Below are 20,468 nucleotides of genomic sequence, written 5' to 3' on the forward strand. Positions count from 1 at the left end.
TGGGAAGGAAATTAGGATTCTTTGCCACTTTTAGAGATTTTGGAAATTGAGGCAAGTAAAGAATCAAATAACAAGTTTTATTTCCAGTTTAAGGACCAAATTCTTTACTGTGAAGTATCAAATCCAGTAATAAGTTAATACTATATTAATCCATATAAGAAGTCTTATACGGTCTGGAAGTTCACCTCTTAAAGAAAAATCATTGCCTCAGAAGAATATACTCAAGACAGCACATACTAAACATGCACCTCAGTCATTAGTTTCTCGGGCTTTTGTAGTCATTAAGTCAATCACAGAAATATAAGTAAAAGCTGCTTTAAAAAAAAGCACATTCAGAATTATGAGTTTGTTATTAGTAGAGGTATATAAAACATGGACAACTGGTTTTGCAGAAAGCTAAAAAAAGATATCCAAGATCAACCTGTCATATTATTTAGCTCACAACTCAAATCATTCTCCAAACTCAACAAAGAGCGCACACACACACGTGTTTTAATTTCTAGATTGTACACTGTTTCCTTTAGATTCAGAAAAGATCACAAAAGCAAACCAGTGAAAGCTCTTTCTGTCTAGTGTCAAGGCTATAAATTGTTAACAAACATTGTTTATTAAGAATAAAGAGTAATTGTTTTCCAGAATTTGCAGGTGCCAAGGAATCATGGCAACAAAATTGAAGAATAACAAAGTATTACAGGAAAAAAAAAGTAAAATATAATGCTTTGGAAAAAAATGTAGAATAAATTACATTTTAAACCAGAATAACTGACAAGCTTACAAGAATCATCTGGGCTGCTGTTTGGAGCGGCTTTTAAAACGTACAGCAAGCAAAAGCAGGGAGACAGCAGAGAGCAAGGGAAGGGTGCTGATCGAGGTCTGAGACACGGGGAACTACTTTCTTTTCTCTGGGCTTCAGTATTCTCATCAATAACACTGGGGCAGATAATCTTTCTTGAATCTTAAAAAAACCCAAATCTCAAGATTCCTTCTGATCATGAACAACATTCTGAAGAAAGCATACTCTCCTTGGATTGAGAATTATTCCTATGATCACAACTAGGCTTTTCCTATCCTGTTCATCAGCTGACACACTCCTGAAACAAGGAAGCATCCTCACCAGACAACAGCACCGCTATAAAAATGTTCAGGCATTTAGGAGGTTGTTTTAACGCCTAATAATCACATGAAATGTGACAGAGACACTGACACAAGCTGTTAACAAGTCCAAGTCAAAGAAGTGTTTCTGATCTCTTTTGTGATTGGAAACGTGGAAAAATCCTTTGCTTTTTGTCAAACGTTTCCCCTCACAAAAGGTACATGGCACTTGATTCCTCCGTACTTTAGATGCTGGGATTAGTAGGGTTCCTGCAATCTGAGGGCACTTGGGGGTTGACACCTTGTGGTAAATCTGGGATCAACAGCCTAACAGATGTGCTCCTGAGCTGCACACACTCCTCCAGATTCACCTTTTTTGTTCTGTGTTTAACACTGGGCACCATATTCTCTGTGAAGGGTGTAATAACTTCCACAAGATGGCTAAATTTTTTCTTAAATTACTAAAATTTATGGCTTTCACATTAGTAAACAATCTGCAGTTTTTTCACTGATGTCAAAGACGAAAGATTATATATACAGCAATGAGCATTATTCTGGTAATAATGCCTAAAATTTATTAGTTCCATTCTCTTCATATTGTATACTGCCAAATGTTTGACTAAGAAATAAATGCGATCTGATACCACCCACAGCTCAGAGACTAACATATGGCAGTCTCAGGCTGGTGTGGTTACTGATGCTCTGGTTCTTTACTTCTATCCCTGCAGGTGAACTGACGAGAAACCAGTGTCCCTAGGCCACACTGAGATGTGCCTTCACTGGGTTAGTATTTACCATTAAGGCCTCTCTGTGTATTTTTCATTTTCTTTAAATTACAAAGAAATGTCATTCACTATTAAGACCCTCCTTTCTTTAGTTTAAGAGAAAACTAGCCTCTTGCAGGTAAGTTTGAATTTTCTACTATGAAAAACAAAAACTGCTTTAGAAGCAGGAAAATTTAGAAACAATTTTTTTGTCCAAGCTTTACTTTCTTAGTGGTCTGAAACCATGTACTTCTGTGCTGTTTTAATGTTAAATGTCTTCCTTGACAGCTTTGTATTTTGTAGGCCCCTTCATGCCCTTTTAAGAGAGTAGGACACAAATTTCAAAAATAAAAATACAAGTGTTACTTAAGCATATTGTATTATTTACTACTACAGATGTTAGAGATGTATTTGTTTTCTTAATGAATATAATTTTACATAGGAAATGTGATAATTTCCCTTTCACTAAGAATGAGATCACAGTTGTTATTATATTAAGGATTTACTAAATGTTGTCTGGCATGTTATCTACTAAAATGCCTATTCAACAAAACTACTGAAAGGATTTAACTATCTAATCTGGCTCTGGTTCATTAGTTCACTGAATACTACATTCATTAAGTCTTTACCTTCCCAAGTTGTATTTTTAAAATTGGAAATTATACTGAGTTTTAAAAAAACTTAAGACAATACTATGTGTAAGTTTTCCTATCTTCTGGATAGTATATACTTATTAAAAAAATGTGATATAATAAGCATTTTGAAGGAGTATTTTATATATATATATATCATATTTAAGGTCACAGTTTTCATTAATCTGAGAAAATGTAAAGATGTGATATTTTTAAAAAGTCAACGAAATCCAGTGAAACTTTAATTTCTCGTTTCATGGAAAATTTAACTACACAAAATATCAAACATGAGAATTTATCTTTTAAATGTCATGCCTGTATTAGTCATAATTCAATAAATGGATTCCTTTCCACATATATCTTAAGATCCTAAATCTCAGTGCTATAAATAATATGATTGAAGAATCTTGTAACAATGTATATTTTAATTATCAGATTTGTGTAGTGATTTAGATCAACAGATACCAGTGAAAAATTTATCATAAACTAAGTGCAATAACAAGAGGAAACAAAAGCTTATGTACACATTACCAAGATTTTTACAATAAATTATAGTGTGCAGTTCCATCACAGCATATTTGTATACAAAGCCGCTACTGTGAACACTGAAAAGAAATCTGTCATGGAGGTCTTTAACCTTGATTTAATAAAGTTTGTACAGTATCAAATAATATCAAAAGTCTAAAAAAACACAATGATTTTTGTATATCATGTTTATAAATTATTGTTTATATACCATAAGAAAAATAAGGTCAAAAGTGCAGTTTAAAAAAAAGTGGAAATTGTTATTCTTGGTAAGAACTAGAAAAATGTATTGTCCCAAGTAAGAAGCAATCTAAAGGCTTAAACAGTTGCTTAGGCATTTTCCTTTAACTCTCATACAACCTTGGTTACCATATGCTATAGGACAAACCAATACAAAGGGAGTAAAATAACCTTTTTATAAAAATAGGAAACACAGATCTAGTAATGAGTAACACTGGAAATAAATATGATAGGCCGCCCCCAAAATGAATTAAATGACTTTTTACTCACGGGAAAAAATGGGCCATCACTGAATGTGATAAAACCTGGGAAATTTCAAAAAATTTTAATTAAGTTTTTAGTCGTAACTGGCAATGGTGCATACATCCCAGGATTATGAAACTTTCTAGTATAATATAACCAAAACAAAATATGACTTAAAGGTGCTAAACCATATCACAGAAAATAAAGGTTAAGGATCCAGTAATTAAAAGGCAGCAGTATGGAAATTACTCAAGAAACAGATGGATGAAACATAATTCTGTGTCTTAACTGGCACTTACAACAGTAACTAGTTATATTTTGACAAATTCTAGAACAAATGCCTATACTGAAATACATGTGAAACGTTAACCATTTATATAAGAAACTGAAACGGCAACATTACTGGCTTCTAAAACAAATTAAATTTAGAGAAAAGAAAAAGTAAAAGGAATGTGAAGAAAAATCTTATGTTTAAACTTATTGTGGGATCAAAATTTTGACAGAGCTGAATCAATCAAGAAGCGTCTTCCTGCTGCGAACACCAGCAGGCGGCTGAGCCTGGCGCAGCACCACGGCTCCCCTCTCCAGATGCTACTATGTAACTGGAGCTTTGTTTGTAGGACACTGAGCGAGAGATGCTTATTTTTTGTTTTTTACTGCATGGACCAAGTTTCTTGGTGGGGTTAACATATAGACTGCCTGAGATAATAAAAACTTCACCATTACATTACTGCGAAATGAAGGTCTTTCTAGTTCTGACAGGAGAAAAGGGTTGGCTGTTGAAAACAATATGGATGCTCTGTAGGCTGCATACGTACATACTTAATAATTAACGTCACCTTCAGTAGAAGATTAAAAATCGATGGATATGGATGCTTGTGCAGAATCTTCTCGCCCCCTGACATAGATTTCACAGGGAATCTCCTCCATTACTCTGTCTTCTAGGGCCTGTTCAGGGCACTCATGTGCCTGCTTGAAAGTGTAGCTACTCTTTTTGAAGGTGCTATTAAACGTTTTCATTGGCTGTGGTTGTGCAAAATCGTTTCGGAAAGGAAGCTCCATGGAACTGAGGTTGGTCCTGCTTTGTTTGGCGCTGGGTGCTTGTGACCCGCAGTGATGGTCGTGGATGCACCGCGACGCCGTCGAGGAGCGCCGCGTCTTCTGGTAGCTGTCCAGTTCCTCCGACAGGTCGGCCAGGTCGGCGGACATCTCTTTGTCTCTCAGTGAAAACAGTTCATAATGAGGAGGATCAAATACTTCTTGAAACCCAGTTTTATTAAAAGCACTTTTGCATGCCATGACCTTTTTTCGAGGCTGTTTCACTTGTACTAAAATAGAAATAATGAGAAGGACCAAGACAATCCCCGATGTAATGCCAATAATTGTTCCGTGAGTTTTAGTGATTTGTTCAAACAGTCCTGCTTTTTTCTTTTCTGCAGAAAAAGAAAAACAATGAGACTTTGAAAATTCATTCATGATTCCTGTCACAAATTGGCAAAATATTTTTAGGTAAAGCAGAACACCTGGGTCAAATACAACACAGAAAATGCAATTTAAGATTAGGTTTTTAAACAAAATAAAACGAACCAATCATAAGGCAGCCAGACAGACTACAAAAAAAGGAAAAGGACTTGGTTCTTTACTCAGAAGGTATGTGAGTACACGGGCTTCCCTGGTGGCTCAGTGGCACACAATCCACCTGCCAATGCAGGAGACGCAGGTTTGATCCCTGGGTCAGGAAGATCCCCTGGAGAAGGAGATGGCAACCCACTCCAGTATTCTTGGCTGGAGAATCCCATGGACAGAGGAGCCTGGTGGGCTACAGTCCACGGGGTCGCAAAGAGTCAGACACAACTAAACAACAATAACACGTAAGCACATACAGTTTGCAAATCAAAGTAATACATGAATATAGAAAATGTCAAAACACTCTTGTTGTATCAAGTTTTGCTTTCTGCTCTATGGCAGATTTGAGTTAACCCATAGTATTCCTACTGATGGCCATAAGCAAGGAGAACAAAAATTATTTCACTGACCCACTCAGATATGTTTACAACCATGGTCCACTGTTTTTGAATGGTTACCTGAAAATACTTCCTCTCAAGTACTTACGATAGCAATATCATACATTAACTTTCCATAGTTACTTATTGAACTCTTGGGAGAATAAAGGGGAGATAAACTGTAGTACTGAAACAGTGATAACCAGCATTACCCCAAGGCATATTTCTCTTTCAGGGAATATATACTGAAATACAGCATAGGAAATTCATGGAATAAAAAATGCAGTCCTTATAAGGAGTCTGTTTTACACTGTAAGACTGAATCTATCAGTTGAATTTTACTAAATAGTATTTCCATTTAATTTTAAAAATAAGAATATTGTAGGTTACAATCTACATTATTATGACAATAAGGTATCTTTACAATATAAATGACCATAATTAACTTATGGACAACTTTTAGGTAAAAAATACAGTCTATAAAAATTGCTTTTATTGAGAATAATATTCAGTTTTACCACATGCCAGGGGTCTGTTTTTCATTAAGGATAACCTTGATTTTACACGTCTTCTGCCAAAGCAGTTATGCCAAGTACAGTTGTAGAAAAAGAGATTTTTTTCTTAGTGAAAGGCTATGGCCACACCTCTAAGGGCTATCCTTCACCAGCAGACTCACCTTTACAATGATTTTCATCCCAAGGGTATGCACAGTTTTGAATCCCATTACAGACTAAAGAATTATTGATGCACATGTTGCTATGGCAAAAGAAAGTGCTGCCCGTACAGGGAGCTGGAGAAAAAAAGAAAACTTTGTTGCTAAGAAGAGAAAGCATGCAGATGGTAACATCCTGATTTATTTTGCATTTGCTCTTATAAAGTCAATATCCTATCTCAAAGGCTTTTCTGTGAATATACTCTGTACTACACAAACAATAAGACAAAGCCCCGTATTCTCTGATGCTGACTCATGTAAACTTTTACCAAGGTCGGGCACCAAAAGATTGCTTTTAGTGTAATAACAATATGAATATATGGTCAGCCCTCGGTATCGGTGGGGCATTGGTTCCAGGACCTGTGGCCAACACCAACATGTGCAGATGCTCAAGGCCCACAGGCGGCCCCTCTGCATCAATCGTGGAACGTGCACTACTGCAGTATTCACTACTGAAAAATGTCATGGTAACTGGACCTGACCTGACAGTTCAAACTCCTGTTACTCAGGGCTCAACCGTATTTGATACAGGTCCTATGAAACTAGTACACAGAACATTTTTTTCAAAATGTAAAAGAAAATATTAGTGAAGACATGGAGACACTGAACCATTGTGCTTTGCTGGTAGGAATGTAAAATGGTGCAGCTGCTGTGGTAAATAGTATTGCAAATGGTAAATAGTTCTCAAAAATTTATATAGATTACTATAAGCTCCAGCATTTCCATTTCTAGGTATATAGTCTTAAGAACTGAAGGCAGAGACTCAGATACTTGCTGTTCACTGCAGCAATATAATGCAGAGGAGCCAAAAGGTGAAAGCAACCCAAAAGTCTGTTGAAGGATGAATGGATGACCACAGACAAAATAAAAAAGCACTCCTTGGAATTAAAAAAAAAGTTTTTAAACAGTAGACATATAGAATATATGCCATTGAATTTCATATTTGGTATAATTCTTTAAAAATCCTTAATGGTCTCAAAGCTTATCACAAGGACAATAAATATTAGATACAGAAATAAGCTGTTAGATGGACAGAAAAGCCAATGAAGATGTAGCGTGGTATTTTAGTCAATTACAAAATTAGCAGGTGTACCCACTTCTGTTGTGACATATATGTCATAAAACTGTATCACACAAATGTGTATACCTTAAAATATAACAGATGTCCTAAAGAATATATAGTATTTTTACATTCTTCATTTCTAAAAACTGGAGTTTTCTGTTGTTTAATTATCATACCACAATTCTATTATATACTAGATCATATTACACATTGAGCTCTTATTTTATCTATTTTATCCAGTTCACAAGTGGGAATACAAGGAAGCTGTTTTCAAGACAAAGTGAGTTAAGTTATAAACAGCATTGTACTCTGATTTTCTGAGTCAAACTATTATTCGTTCTTATAGTTTATCAACAAAACATTATGTGACAGTACCTTGATGGCTCTTCACAGCTTCAAAAGTGGCAAAAAGCCAGGTTTCCTGCTCAGTGTTTCTTACTGATTGAATAGTGAGTGGAAAGTACCCTTTTTTTCCTTTAATCATAGAGTTCTTTATAACTGCTCTCCACATTATTTAAAGCAATTAGAAAGCAGTGCAAACAATGATATTGTCAGCTTTTGTTTTGTAGAAATGCGAGTTATATTGAAAATCACAAATGTATTAAGCTTTATGGATTTTCAGTGGACAAGCATAACTGTTCCTGATGAGAATGCAAGTATCAGTTATTGACATGGGTTGCTAATGACATGCTTCAATTCTAAACTATATAAAATGGCTGAATTACATAAATAAAGGACAAAGAGAATAGCAAAAACACTGCCAGTTATGAACTGCTCTCTGCTTGCAGCCTGAGGACTTTCTCCTTTCCCCTGTACTCACTGCTGGGTCATGTGCAGGAGAGGGGAGGGGGCTGCCATTCTAGCTTCCCTCTACTTCTGATGAGATGTGGCAATGATGCTGAGAGATGGTTCTGTCCTCCAACTAAGCCTGCAGGGGACCTAGGGCAATATGTCACTGAAAATCACATTATGGATTTATTCTAACAAAAATATCTTCTGCTGCTTTCACAGTTTTAGTCCTGGAAATCACGTTCCTAAAGCCATTCCCTTCCTTAAAGAGTAAGGTATATATTAGAACTCAGTGCTTGGGAAGAAGTCAAACATATCCTGGTTGCTATTCTGTATTATGCATTTTGGCCAAGTTGTACTATTTTAGTCACATCTGCAGTCTACAGTCAATGAATAGATAGGAGAACCTCTAATGCAGAATTAATGCATTTATATAAATCTCCTGGGAAATATATTCATGGATGGATTCATAGTAATTACAAACCATTAACAGTTTAGAGTTAATACAAGGAAATCAAACCTCAGGGAAATCAAACCAGTCAATTCTAAAAGAAATCAATCCTGAATATTCATTGAAAGGACTGATGCTTAAGCTCCAATACTTTGGCCATCTGATGCGAAGAGCTGATTCATTGGAAAAGACCTTTGATGCTGGGAAGGATAGAGGGCAGGAGGAAAAGCAGGCAACAGAGGATGAGATGGTTGGGTGGCATCACTGACTCAATGGACAAGAGTTTGAGCAAACTCCAGGAGATGGTGAAGGACAGGGAAGCCTGGTGTGCTGCAGTCCATGGGGTGGCAAAAGCTCAGATACAACTTAGCAACTAAACAAGTTGGAGAATAACAAAAGACAGTTAACAATGTGAATTAATGACAAGTATGTGAAAAGAATACTGAAGCTCTCAAATGTGCTTATCAAGTGGACATTTTAAAATGGAAACTTTTGTTTTATCAGGGTTCACAAAATTCTTTTCTTTTGATCACACACATTTTTTTGGAGGGGTGTTTCTTTTTGTTCTTGGGTAATAAAGCTACCCGTGGGATATGGAGTTAAGCCCACTGTAGCCTTCAATTAGTCTGGACTTTAATGATTAGGATAAACACAGCACTTGAAGGAGGTGTGTCACCTGTTTACTTATTAGATCTGTATTAAAGAGAAATCATTAGTTTTACAGAGAAAACAACTAAAACACATTAGATTAGAACTTTACATATAAGATTCAGACAACTGCTACCCAAAATAAATATAATGTGAGTCAAGAATGAGAGCAAGTAGCCATCTTAGTCTTTAAAAAGAAACAGGTGGAATTAATTCTACTGACTGTTGTTTAGTCTTTAAGTCCTATCTGACTCTTTTGTGATCCCATGGACTATAGCCAGCCAGGCTCCTCTGTCCAGGTGATATCCTGGGCAAGAACACTGGAGTGGGTCGCCATTTCCTTCTCCAGGGAAATCTTCCTGAGCCAGGGATGCAACCTGTGGCTCCCGCATTAGCAGGTGTATTCTTTACCTCTGAGCCATCAGGGAAGCCACTGATAGTTTATTTAACCTAATGTATTTGTGCAGAAAGTTGATACAGCAGGACCAAGGCTGCTGCCTTTAGAAGGGTCTGTGTGCAAGGGTGGCCCTTAGCTGGCGTCTGGAAACTTGGCTTTCCTCCATTCCCTGACTGACAAGGGTAGTTCGTGGTGCCTAGTTTGTGTTAATATCATTTATGCCAAATATTAACAACTGCTTTCCTTCTGTGAGTCTAGACTTTTGGTATATTCAAGGCAGAGAGTGCCTATGTGAACAGTCCCCAGTAAAAACCTTGGGTGCTGAATCTCTAAAGTCGGCTTTTCTGGGCAGAAATATTGAACAGGTTACTGTATTTTTTGGTTGTTGGAGAAATGAACATGTTCGGTGTGCCCCTCCTGGGAGGGGTGAGCATAATCCCTGTGAAAGGATTTCTCCAAACTCAAAGGCAGTCTTTTCCCTTTCACTGTAATAATCTTAGCTGCTAAAATGAATATATGCTGGTCCTAGAAATCAGCTAACATATGGGTGGTGCTGTGGAAACCTGAAACAATATCCAAAATGCTATCATTTTAACATGTAATCAATATAAAACATTCTTAAGAACATATTTTACATTCTTATTTCACACCAAGTCTCTGAAATCTGGTATATATCTCTGTAACTGTAGCCCATTTCGGTGTAGGCTGGCTGCACTACAGGTGCTCACCGGCCACACGCGGCTGCTGGACCCTGTCCTGGGCAGCGTGGGCACAGAGGCTGGGAGTACAGGCACTGAGGAGAAAGTAAGAAGGCTAAAAGGTTTTCCTGCTAACTACATCCTTGTATCAAGTGCTGACTTGTAGTTACTTGAAACAATGAAACGACCTTTGTTGGACTGCTTTTTATTTTTCAAGCTTGAAAGTTTTCAAAATAAAACACTTTTTAGAAACAAACTGAGGTCGTATCTATAGGTCAAACAGAAGCAACAGCACGGTCTACTTGCGGCAAACACCACCGCTGAACTCTTGACTCCCCACTGCTGGAAGAATTCACTACACTCAAAATAACTCACCATTTCCTCCTTTTATCTGTTCAATTTTCATTTTCCAAGTCAGTGAGGCCCCATGTTTTAAGTACCTCTGAGTCACTCTCTTGTGACTTTGCATCCTTGTGGAGTGTGTCTCCCCAACTCTTCTTTCAACCCATTACTTGTTTGATTCAGAACTTCCTGGTTTCCCACCTCAACCATAGAAGTAACCTCCCAAATAGCCTCCATGCCCCAATAAAAGCATAGGTCTTTTTTTAGAATAACATCCTTCAAAACTCCCCAATGCCTTTAACATGAAGTCTAACTTCAGCCTTTAGCTTAAAGGTCTTCAAGCTCTAGCTTTAATCTACCATTCCTGGTTCATTTTTCTCTGTTCTCTCCCACTACTTCCTGTGGCCCAAATTAGCTCTGGTTCTATACCTTTTCCATTACAGCAACTCTGTTTGAAAATAACAACCTCACTTAACATTTCTACCTTGTAAAAAATCAACCTACCCTCAAGGATAAACTCAAAGGACCTTTCTGCAAGGACTACTTGCCCATAAACAATATTGCCGAAGTAACCTGGCTATTTAATAAGAAAGCACTTTGTTTTCTGTCTTAAATGGTCTTTGTTGTAGTCAATTCTATATTTATTTTATTTGCATATATGTCACTTCACTTAAGTGACTGTAAGATCCTTTAGGACAGGGATTGTATCATCCATTTTTGTATCTTCATAGCAAACACTTCATATGGTAAAAGTTAAATAAATGAATGGAAGGCAGGTAGGAAGGCTGGTTGGCTAAATTAACTTCATAATCCAACTGACCATTTGGCAATTCAAAAAGATCTTAGAAGAGCTCAGCTATAATAAAGCCTGTATATGGTCACATACAACATGATTTTAACACAGAATCCAGGGAGTACTAATATAATACCTTGAAATTATAACTAAAGGGTAAAATTATCAATTCCCACATTTCTCAAGAAAAATAACTGATAATATCTTACTAGGGTACTGAAATATGTATTAACTTTGAAGTTGCAGAAATCATATAGGTTACCATTATACCATATTCATCAGTCAGGATACAAAATATCTTTGTCCCATAAGGACAACAGATAAGATATGCCACTTATTTTAAAATATATATATAATGTGAACATATACATGTAATTATATCCAGGAAGTTTGGGTGAATTTTCATATGCCAACTTTCTTCATTCAGGAGATGACTATGAGGAAAGCAACCTGTTAAACAGGCGAATCAGTCCTGCCTAAATGTACACGAAAGTTAAGGGCCATTCAAAACCAAGTCAAAAACATGATGGTGTGAAAGCAGTTTTCTGTCAAAGCTAATGCAATATGATCTGCACTTACAAGCAAAGTCAACAAAATAATTATTAGGAACTGCTGATAAGTCACTTCCCAAAACACAGAACCATTTTGCCTTGTGAGGATTAATTCATCTGAATTAACAAGAGTTCCCCTGGTGGCTCAGATGGTAAAGAGTCTACCTGCAGTTTAGGAGACCCGGCTTGGATTCAGAAAGATCCCTTGGAGAAGGGAATGGCAACCCACTCCAGTATTCTTGCCTGGTGAATTCCATGGATAGAGGAGCCTTGTGGGTTGGAGCCCATGGGGTCGCAAAGAGTCGGACATGACTGAGCAACTAAAACACACACACACATATCAAGTTTTTAAGGGAAGAATTCTAAAATCTGTTCTCAAAGTTTCTCCACTTATAAGCTGGGTCTGTGTGTCTACACATGAACTACAACATCCTTTAATGTGAAAAAGCTCCCACATGCTCATAAAATAATAAAGATACCTTTAAAGACTTTAGCAATCAGAAAAAAGATAAAATCTCCTTTGTAATCAGAAGGAAGATGTCTAAAGAATATATTGTAATCACAAGGAAGATGTCTGAGGAATATATACACAGAAGGAAATGCAAATGTGTCACTACAAAAATCAACTAAGCACAAAAGACTGTAATGATGGAAATGAGGGATAACAAAGCTGTAAGGCATACAGAAATCAATAGCAAAATTGTAGAAGTCTTTCCTTAGTAGCTACTTTAAATGTAAATGGATTAAACGTTCCATTTAAAAGGCAGAGGTTAGCAGAAAAGGAACAAAAACAACCAAGATCCAACTATATGATGTTCTATAAGAGATTCACTTTAGATCCAGAGACACAATTAGGTCGAAAGGAAAAGAACAGAGAAAGATATTCCATGCAAATAGACACCAAAGAGAGCTGGGATGGTGATATAAATACAGGTGCATATCAGAGATATTGCTGGTTTGGCCTCAGACTACCACAATGAAGCAATTATTCAAGGACTCACATGAATTTTTTGGTTTCCCAGTGCATATAAAAGTTACATTTATATTTTACTGTAGACTATTAAGTGCACAAGTACATCTAAAAAACTCAATGTACATACCTTAATTTAAAAACATTTACTGCTAAAAAATGCTAACCATTATCTAAGCAAGTCTTTTAAAACAATAACATCAACAATCACTGATGACCATAAACAATAATAGTGAAAATGTTTGAAGTACTGTGAGAATTATCAAAGTGTGAAGTGAGCAACTGTTAGAAAAATGCTGCCAGTAGATTTTTCAGCACAGGGTTGCCATAGGGTTTACCCAGTGGCTCAGCAGGAATGAATCTGCCTGCAATGCCAGAGATGTGGGAGACACAGGTTTGATTTCTGGTCAGGAAGATCCCTTGAGGAGTAAATGGAAACCCATTCCAGTATTCTTGCCAGGAAAACACCATGGATAGAGGAGCCTGGTGGGCTATAGTCCAGGTTGCAAAGAGTCAGACGTGACTGAGTAACTGAACACATACAGGGTTGCCACAAACCTTCAATTTGTAAAAAATGCAGTATCTGTTAAGATATGCCTGTATCAGACAAAAACAGACTTTAAGTCAAAACTGTTACAAATGACAAAGAAGGACACTGTACCTTGATAAAAGGGTCAATTCACCAAGAAGATATAATAATTATAAACGTATATGGACCAAAAACCAGAGCCCTAAAATATAAGAAGTAAACATTGTTAGAATTTAAGGGAGAATTAGACAGTTCTATGATAACAGTTGGAGACATCAATACTCTACTTTCAATAATGAATAAAACCATACAGAAGATGAATAAGGAGGGAATTCCCTGGTGGTCTAGTGGTTAGGGCTCTGCACTCTTCACTGCCAAGGGCCCAGGTTCAGTCTCCCATTAGGGAACTAAGATCCCACAAGCTGTGAGGGCCACACCCTCAAAAGATCAATAAGGAAATAAAGGACTTGAACAGTACTATAAACCAGTTGAACCTAACAGACATAAAAACCCCACCTGACAAGAGCAGAAGATATTTTTCTCAAGTGCACATGGAACATTCTCTAGGACAGACCATATGTTAGGCCACAGAAAGTCTTAATTTTAAACGATTGATATCATACAAAGTATCTTTTCCAATCACAGTGAAATGAAACAAGAAATTAGTAATAGAAGGAAAACTGGAAAATTTACAAATATGTGGAAATTACACTACATACTCTTAACCAACATTTCAAAGAAGATATCACAAGGGAAATTAGAAAATACCTTGAGACAAATGAAAATACAACATATGAAACTTATAGAAAGCAGTGAAAGCAGTGATAAGAAGGAAATTTAAAGCCATAATGCCTACATTTAAAAAAAGAGACAATTAAGGAGAAAGACTTCAAATCATAGAGAACCAGAAAAAGTAGAGCAAACTAGGTGTTCCTCATTTCCCAGGTCATTCCTGGAATCAAGGCTGCAATAGCTAATGTATGTGTTGGAGATGTAACCACAGCCACTGATGGGGAAAATACCAGCAATATGTTGTACTTAGAAGCTCAGAACAAAATCAAGGGCTGCACAGACAACATGACTCTCACAGTAGCAACAGAACAGAAATATGGTCTCCTCTGGTGACATAGGAAGGGAAACATCACTCAAAGAAGATGAATTAGCCTCTGAACCCCAAGAGATCCTATACATAGGAAGCACCCCAAACCAGAGTTCTGCCCTTTACCACCTCACCTTCCTCCAGCTCTCCCCCAGGGTCGTCACAAACCAGTGCAACAACCCAGTTAGCGTCTACTCCTCTGAAAATATCTAAAACTTTAACAACACCTTGGAGTCAAAGAGCAGCCAGCAGGCAGATGAACGCAGAGCTTTAGACCATTCTCAGCTTCCAAGCAGACTTGTCTTTGGCAAAAATCTGAAGTTTACAAGATGCTTCTGGAGAAACATGAGTTAAATGAGCCTCTGAGACAGCCCACTTCATTCCTGGTTTTGCAGGAAACCCTGGAGGCTGAGGAGAAAGGGGATCCCAACAAGCCCTCAGGACTCAGAAATGTTAAGGCTCCAGTCACCAAAGTGGCTACATTGACTAGAAATGCCCAGAAGCTGCTCATGTACGACAAACGTGGCACCGGCACTGTCAGTGTGTTTGTGAAGCTGCGGGACCGTCACCGCCACCCCGAGTGTTACGTGTGCACCAACTACGGCACCAATCTGAAACAGAAGGGTCATTTCTTTGTGGAGGATCAGATCTACTGTGGAAAGCACACCCAGGAGCAAGTCACTCCACCAGAGGGCTACGCTGTGATCACCGTGCTCCCCGAATGAGCCAGCAGTTCTGTACCCAATGCTGTTTTCCACACAGCCTCTGCTGCATCTTGTCCTCTGAAAGCTGTGGCCTCTCTCTTCCAAATTCTCACTTATGTTGGTTTTATCACTGATTATTAAATTTCACGTCCCCCTCTGTGCTACGTGACTCATGCTGGCTGTGTGACACCTGCTTTTACAATTAAAGGAAGATAGTCTTGTTCAGTGTCCCCTTGCCAGCATCACTGTCCTCCTTTCCCCTCCATTCATCTCTGCTGCAAATGGACATCAGCCAAATTTGAACCAAATTTAATGTCTGACAATGATTTTGATTTTACTCAATAAATTAACAGACTCCCCAAACTCAAAAGTTCCATGTCTTTGTCAGAAGGATTAAAATATAAAGATTAGAGAAAAATAAAATAGAGGGGGAAAAAACTGGAGAAAATAAAAAACACCAATCTTGGCCCTTTGAAAAGATCAACAAACTAGGCAGACTTTTAGATATAATGACTAAGGAAAAGATTAAAGACTCAAATTACTAAAATTAGAAATGCAAGTTGGGATATCAGTATAAATTTTACATATATAAAAAGGATTAGAAAAGAATACTAAGAACAGTTTGTATACCAAAAAAAGGCTAACTTAGATGAAACAGACAAATTCCTAGAAACACACAATCTACCAAAACTGACAAAAAGGAAAAAAGACCTCAAGAGATTTCTAAACAGCAAGGAGACTGAATCAGTAATCAAACATGTTTCAACAAAGTAAAGCCCTAGATGAGATGCCTTCTTTATCAAACACGTAAGAAAAATTAACAACAATCCTCAAACTCTTCCAAAAAGTTGAAGAGGTGAGATCAATTCTTACTCATTTATTGGCCAGCATTACTTTGATATCAAAGCCAGACAAAGAAACAAGAAAACAAAACTACAGACCAATATCCCAACATCCCTTATGAATATCAATGCAAAAATCCTCAACAAAATACTAGCACTGAATTCAGCAACATTTTAATGTGAGGATCAAGTGGGATATAAAGGATAGTTTAACATATAAAAATCAATTAATGTAATACACCCCAATAATAGAATGAAGGAGGAAAAACTCACATGATCAACTCATGTGAATCAGAAAAAGCATTTGACAAAATTCAACACCATTTCATGATTGAAAAAAACCTCAATAAAGAAGGAACACAAGACCACTTTTTCAATATGATAAAGGCTATATATGAAAACCCCACAGTTAGCATCATACTCAATGGTAAAGGTAGAAAGTTTTCCCCCTAAAATCAGGAACAAGACAAGAATGTCTGTTTTCACTTCTGTTTAATATATTGTACTAGCCAGAGCAATTAGGTAAGAAAAGGAAACAAAAGTACTCAAATTGGAAGGGAAACTATAAAGTTATCTCTGTTGGCAGATGACATGATCTTACAAATGGTAAACTTAAAATAAGGACCACAACACAGACATATATTTAGAGCAAATTAATTCAGCAAAATTGTAGGATACAAAAAATCAACAAAAATTAGTCACATATCTATACACTAGAAAGGAACAAATGATGATGCAATCCACAGGTTCATTGTAATCCTATCTAAATTCCACAAGTATTTTTTGCAGAATAGAAAAACTTATTGTAAGATTCATGGAATCTCAAGGGACCCTGAATAGTTAAAACAAAGTTGAAAAAGAACAGAGTTGGAAGATTCTTCTTAAGTTCAAAACTTAGTACAAAGCTACAGTAATCAAAGTAATTGGCATTAGGATAGACAAATAGATCAATGGAATAAAGAGCCTCTAAATAAACTGTCACATGTATTAATATATGGTCAACTGATTTTTTGACAAGGGTTATAAGACGATTAAAAGGGGAAAGGACAGTCTTTTCAAGAAATGGTTCTGGAAAGCTGTATATTCACATGCAAAAGAATGAAGCTGAAGAAATTAATTTGAAATGAATCAAAGACCTAAATGTAAGAGTGAAAACTATAAAATTTTTAAAAGAAAACATGGAGACAGTCAGTTTAATGATGGTTCAAGTGCTCCCTCTGTCTCTTCCTTCAGTCTACAACCAGTAAAACATCCATAACTCAACTGTGCCCAGCAGACCAGGATGTTGGAGAATTGTACATGTCTATACCTAAAGGTGGGTACAATGGAACACCAACAGGAGGTGGAATCCAGGCAGTGGCAGAATCACTGCCTGCACCACTTTGTTGCTACGGCAGAGCCAGCAACCCCAGAGAAGCTGGTGGCAGCAGGGGAGGTGGTCCACGTACCACCAGCCTTTTGGCTGCAGTGGCACTCACAGCCACAGGGAACCAAGGGCATGGGGGTCTGCTACCCCATTCCTCTTGCCTGCAGTGGTGTTGCCTGGAAACCAGACAATCCTGGTCACAGCAGAGACACCTGCACTCCAGCTCCCCTTCTCCCCTCCCCGTACTCCCACAGTAAAAAAGCCTGCAACTCGGTAGATCCCAAACGTGAAGTGCCTGTGATCCTTGTGCCCCGAGCGTCAATGCCAGCAGCATCAAGGCACCAAAGACCACTGAGGCACAATGACAACAAAGAAAATGACAAGGAAAGTGCCAACTCTCAAATACAACCAGAGGCAGCTCAGGTAGAGAAACCAAAATTGGTGCTATAGCGCCACCTACTGAAAAACCAGAGAAAGGCCTCTGATTTCCAACCTGTAGAATTCTTAGAATCAAGTAGGGTGGGCTGGGGGAAGCTTTACTGAAAAAGAAAGATGTTTGGTACTTCAAATGTGCCAGAAGGGGAACAACTCATCAAGCACAATGAAGAACCATGGTAACATGGTATCACAAAAAGAAAATGAAAGGTCTCCAGAAACCAAACTCTGCCTCAGAACAATGAGATTTGATAGACTGTTCAAATGAACCGTCAGACAGAAACTCAACCAGCTACAAGAAAACTCAGAAAGGCAGTTCAATGTGTTCAGGAATAAACTTAATGAACAGAAGTAATACTTTATAAAAGTGACTGAAACTCTAGAAAAGAAATTCTGGAGCTGAAGAACTTAACAAATGAGATGAAGAAAGTACTGGAAAGACAGCAGGCCATATGGAAGCTTGAAGATAGAAATCTAGAAATGATACAGGTAGAAAAGGAGGGAACTAAGACTAAAAAAATGAGGAAATTGTATGAGAACTAAGTCTACTAGGAAGGGCAACATTAGGATAATGGGTATACCAGAAGGAGAACAGAGGGAGAAAAGAACAGTTTATTTCAAGAAATAATATCTGAGAACTTCCCCAAACTGGGGAAGGAACTGGATATATAATTTCATGAAACTAAGAGAACATTTAATTACCCCATGCAGAAAGACCTTTTCCAAGACACATTGTATTAAAACTATTGAAACTCAGTGGCAGAGAAAGAATTTTACAGGCAGCCAGCCAGCGATGGTGGCGGGTGGGAAAGATGTTAATTTACAAAGTAAGCTATCAGCAGGCTTCTCAGAATAAACTCCACAGGTCAGGAGGGAGTGGCATATCCTACACATGATACTGAAAGATAAAAACTGCCAAAAATATTCTTTTCAGCAAAATTATCACTCAAATATGAAGAATAAAAGCTTTCCCCCAAACTACACCCGAGAGAGTTCATCAACACTATAATTGCCTTACAAAAAAACGAGGAAATGACCTCTTCTACCTGAAATGAGAAGGAAAAAGTATACAAAACTTTGAGTAGGGTGACAGGGAAAACTGAAACTCTAACATCAGAATATTAAACTTATCATAGATAAAAGGTTAAAGGGAAAAAATTTATAAAAATAATTTATAGCTGCTTCAATTTGGTAACAAACTCGTAACAAGAAATAATTGAGAAATTTGGACACCTAAAACATAAAAGGGGAGAAGGAAAAGGTCAGAACTCATATAGGCAAGTAAAAACAAGATGCTGTCAACAGAAAAAAGGATATTTTAACTATGAGACATTTTATACAAACTTTACAGTAACAACAAAACATAAAAAGACGAAACTGAAAAAATATCCCAGAAAAGCTCCAAACAGAAACATAAGGGAAAAAACCACAATGGGCATACAGAACAACCAGAAACGAAAAATGAAAATGAAATGGCAGTACTATATTTTCATTTATCAATATTCATGCTAAATGTAAATGGACTGAATTTACCAAGCAAAAGTCACAGAGTGGCTGGGTGAATTAAAATGCAAGACCCAACTATGTGCTGCCTCCAGGAGACTCACTTCGGCTCTGAAGACAAGTAGGCTTAAAGTGAAGGGATGGAAGATGATGCTCCAAGCAAATGGTAGCCATCAAAAGCAGTAGCCAAACTCACGTCAGAAAAAACAGGCTTCAAGCCAAAAAAGGTAACAAGAGACAAATAAGGACATCATATAATGATAAAGGGGACAATTCATCAAGAAGACATAATAAGAGTTATTCATATATATGCACTTAACATAGACGCATTAAACCAGAAGGACTAGATAGATTTGTACAGAACATTCTATCCAAATGGAGAATACACTTTCGTCTCAAGTGCACAAGAAGTATTGTCAAGAACAGACCATATGCTGGGACACAAAACAAATGTCAATAAAGTTAAGAATAGCATTATATCAAGTATCTTTTCTGAGCACAAAAGTGTGAGATGAGATATCAACTACAAGAAGACAGCTGAGAAAATCTACAAATATGTGAAGGCTAAACAAATGCTACAGTGTAAGAATTAGATCACATACAAAAAATTAAAATACGTGAAGACAAATGAAAATATGACATACCAAATTTATGGGGATGCAGCCAAAGCAATACTGAAAGGGAAAGTTACAGTTATACAGGCCTACCCTGAGAAACACGGAAAGTCTCAAGTCTAACCTTATGTCTAAAGGAATTGTAAAAAGAAGAATGAACGAAGTCCAAAGTCAGTAGAAACCAAGAAGTAATAAAAACCAAAGCAGAAATATGTGAAATAGAGACTAAAAAGACAACAGGAAAGATAGATGAAATTAAGAGATGCGCCTTTGAAAAGAGAAACAAAACTGACAAAACTTTTGCTAGTCTAAGAAAAAAAGAGAGAAGGATCTGATAAATCAAAGAGGAGAAATAACAAGGATACCACAGAAATATAAAGGGTGACAAGAGAATATTATGAACAACTATATGACTACAAATTGGACAACCTAGAATGGAAAAATTCTTAGAATCATCCAACCT

At 37.2% G+C, this 20,468-nt stretch overlaps 1 protein-coding gene across 3 annotated transcripts in view; it reads right to left on the bottom strand.

Moving 5' to 3' along the window:
• Nucleotides 1-20,468, bottom strand: part of NETO2 (neuropilin and tolloid like 2) — an 85,255-nt gene that overhangs the window by 17,156 nt on the left and 47,631 nt on the right. The window contains exons 8-9 of one of the 3 annotated variants that reach the window (XM_061385928.1): nucleotides 6,176-6,289; nucleotides 4,336-4,929 (exon numbers count right to left, since the gene is read on the bottom strand). In XM_061385928.1, the coding sequence (XP_061241912.1) occupies nucleotides 4,349-4,929; nucleotides 6,176-6,289 (695 nt within the window). In that variant the 3' untranslated portion in view covers nucleotides 4,336-4,348. Of the gene's footprint in view, nucleotides 1-60; nucleotides 4,930-6,175; nucleotides 6,290-20,468 lie in introns of those variants that run through there. The other 2 variants (XM_061385929.1, XM_061385930.1) reach the window with 2 other exon arrangements.

Source organism: Bos javanicus, chromosome 18 (assembly GCF_032452875.1).
Source record: "Bos javanicus breed banteng chromosome 18, ARS-OSU_banteng_1.0, whole genome shotgun sequence".
Lineage (NCBI taxonomy): Eukaryota > Metazoa > Chordata > Mammalia > Artiodactyla > Bovidae > Bos > Bos javanicus.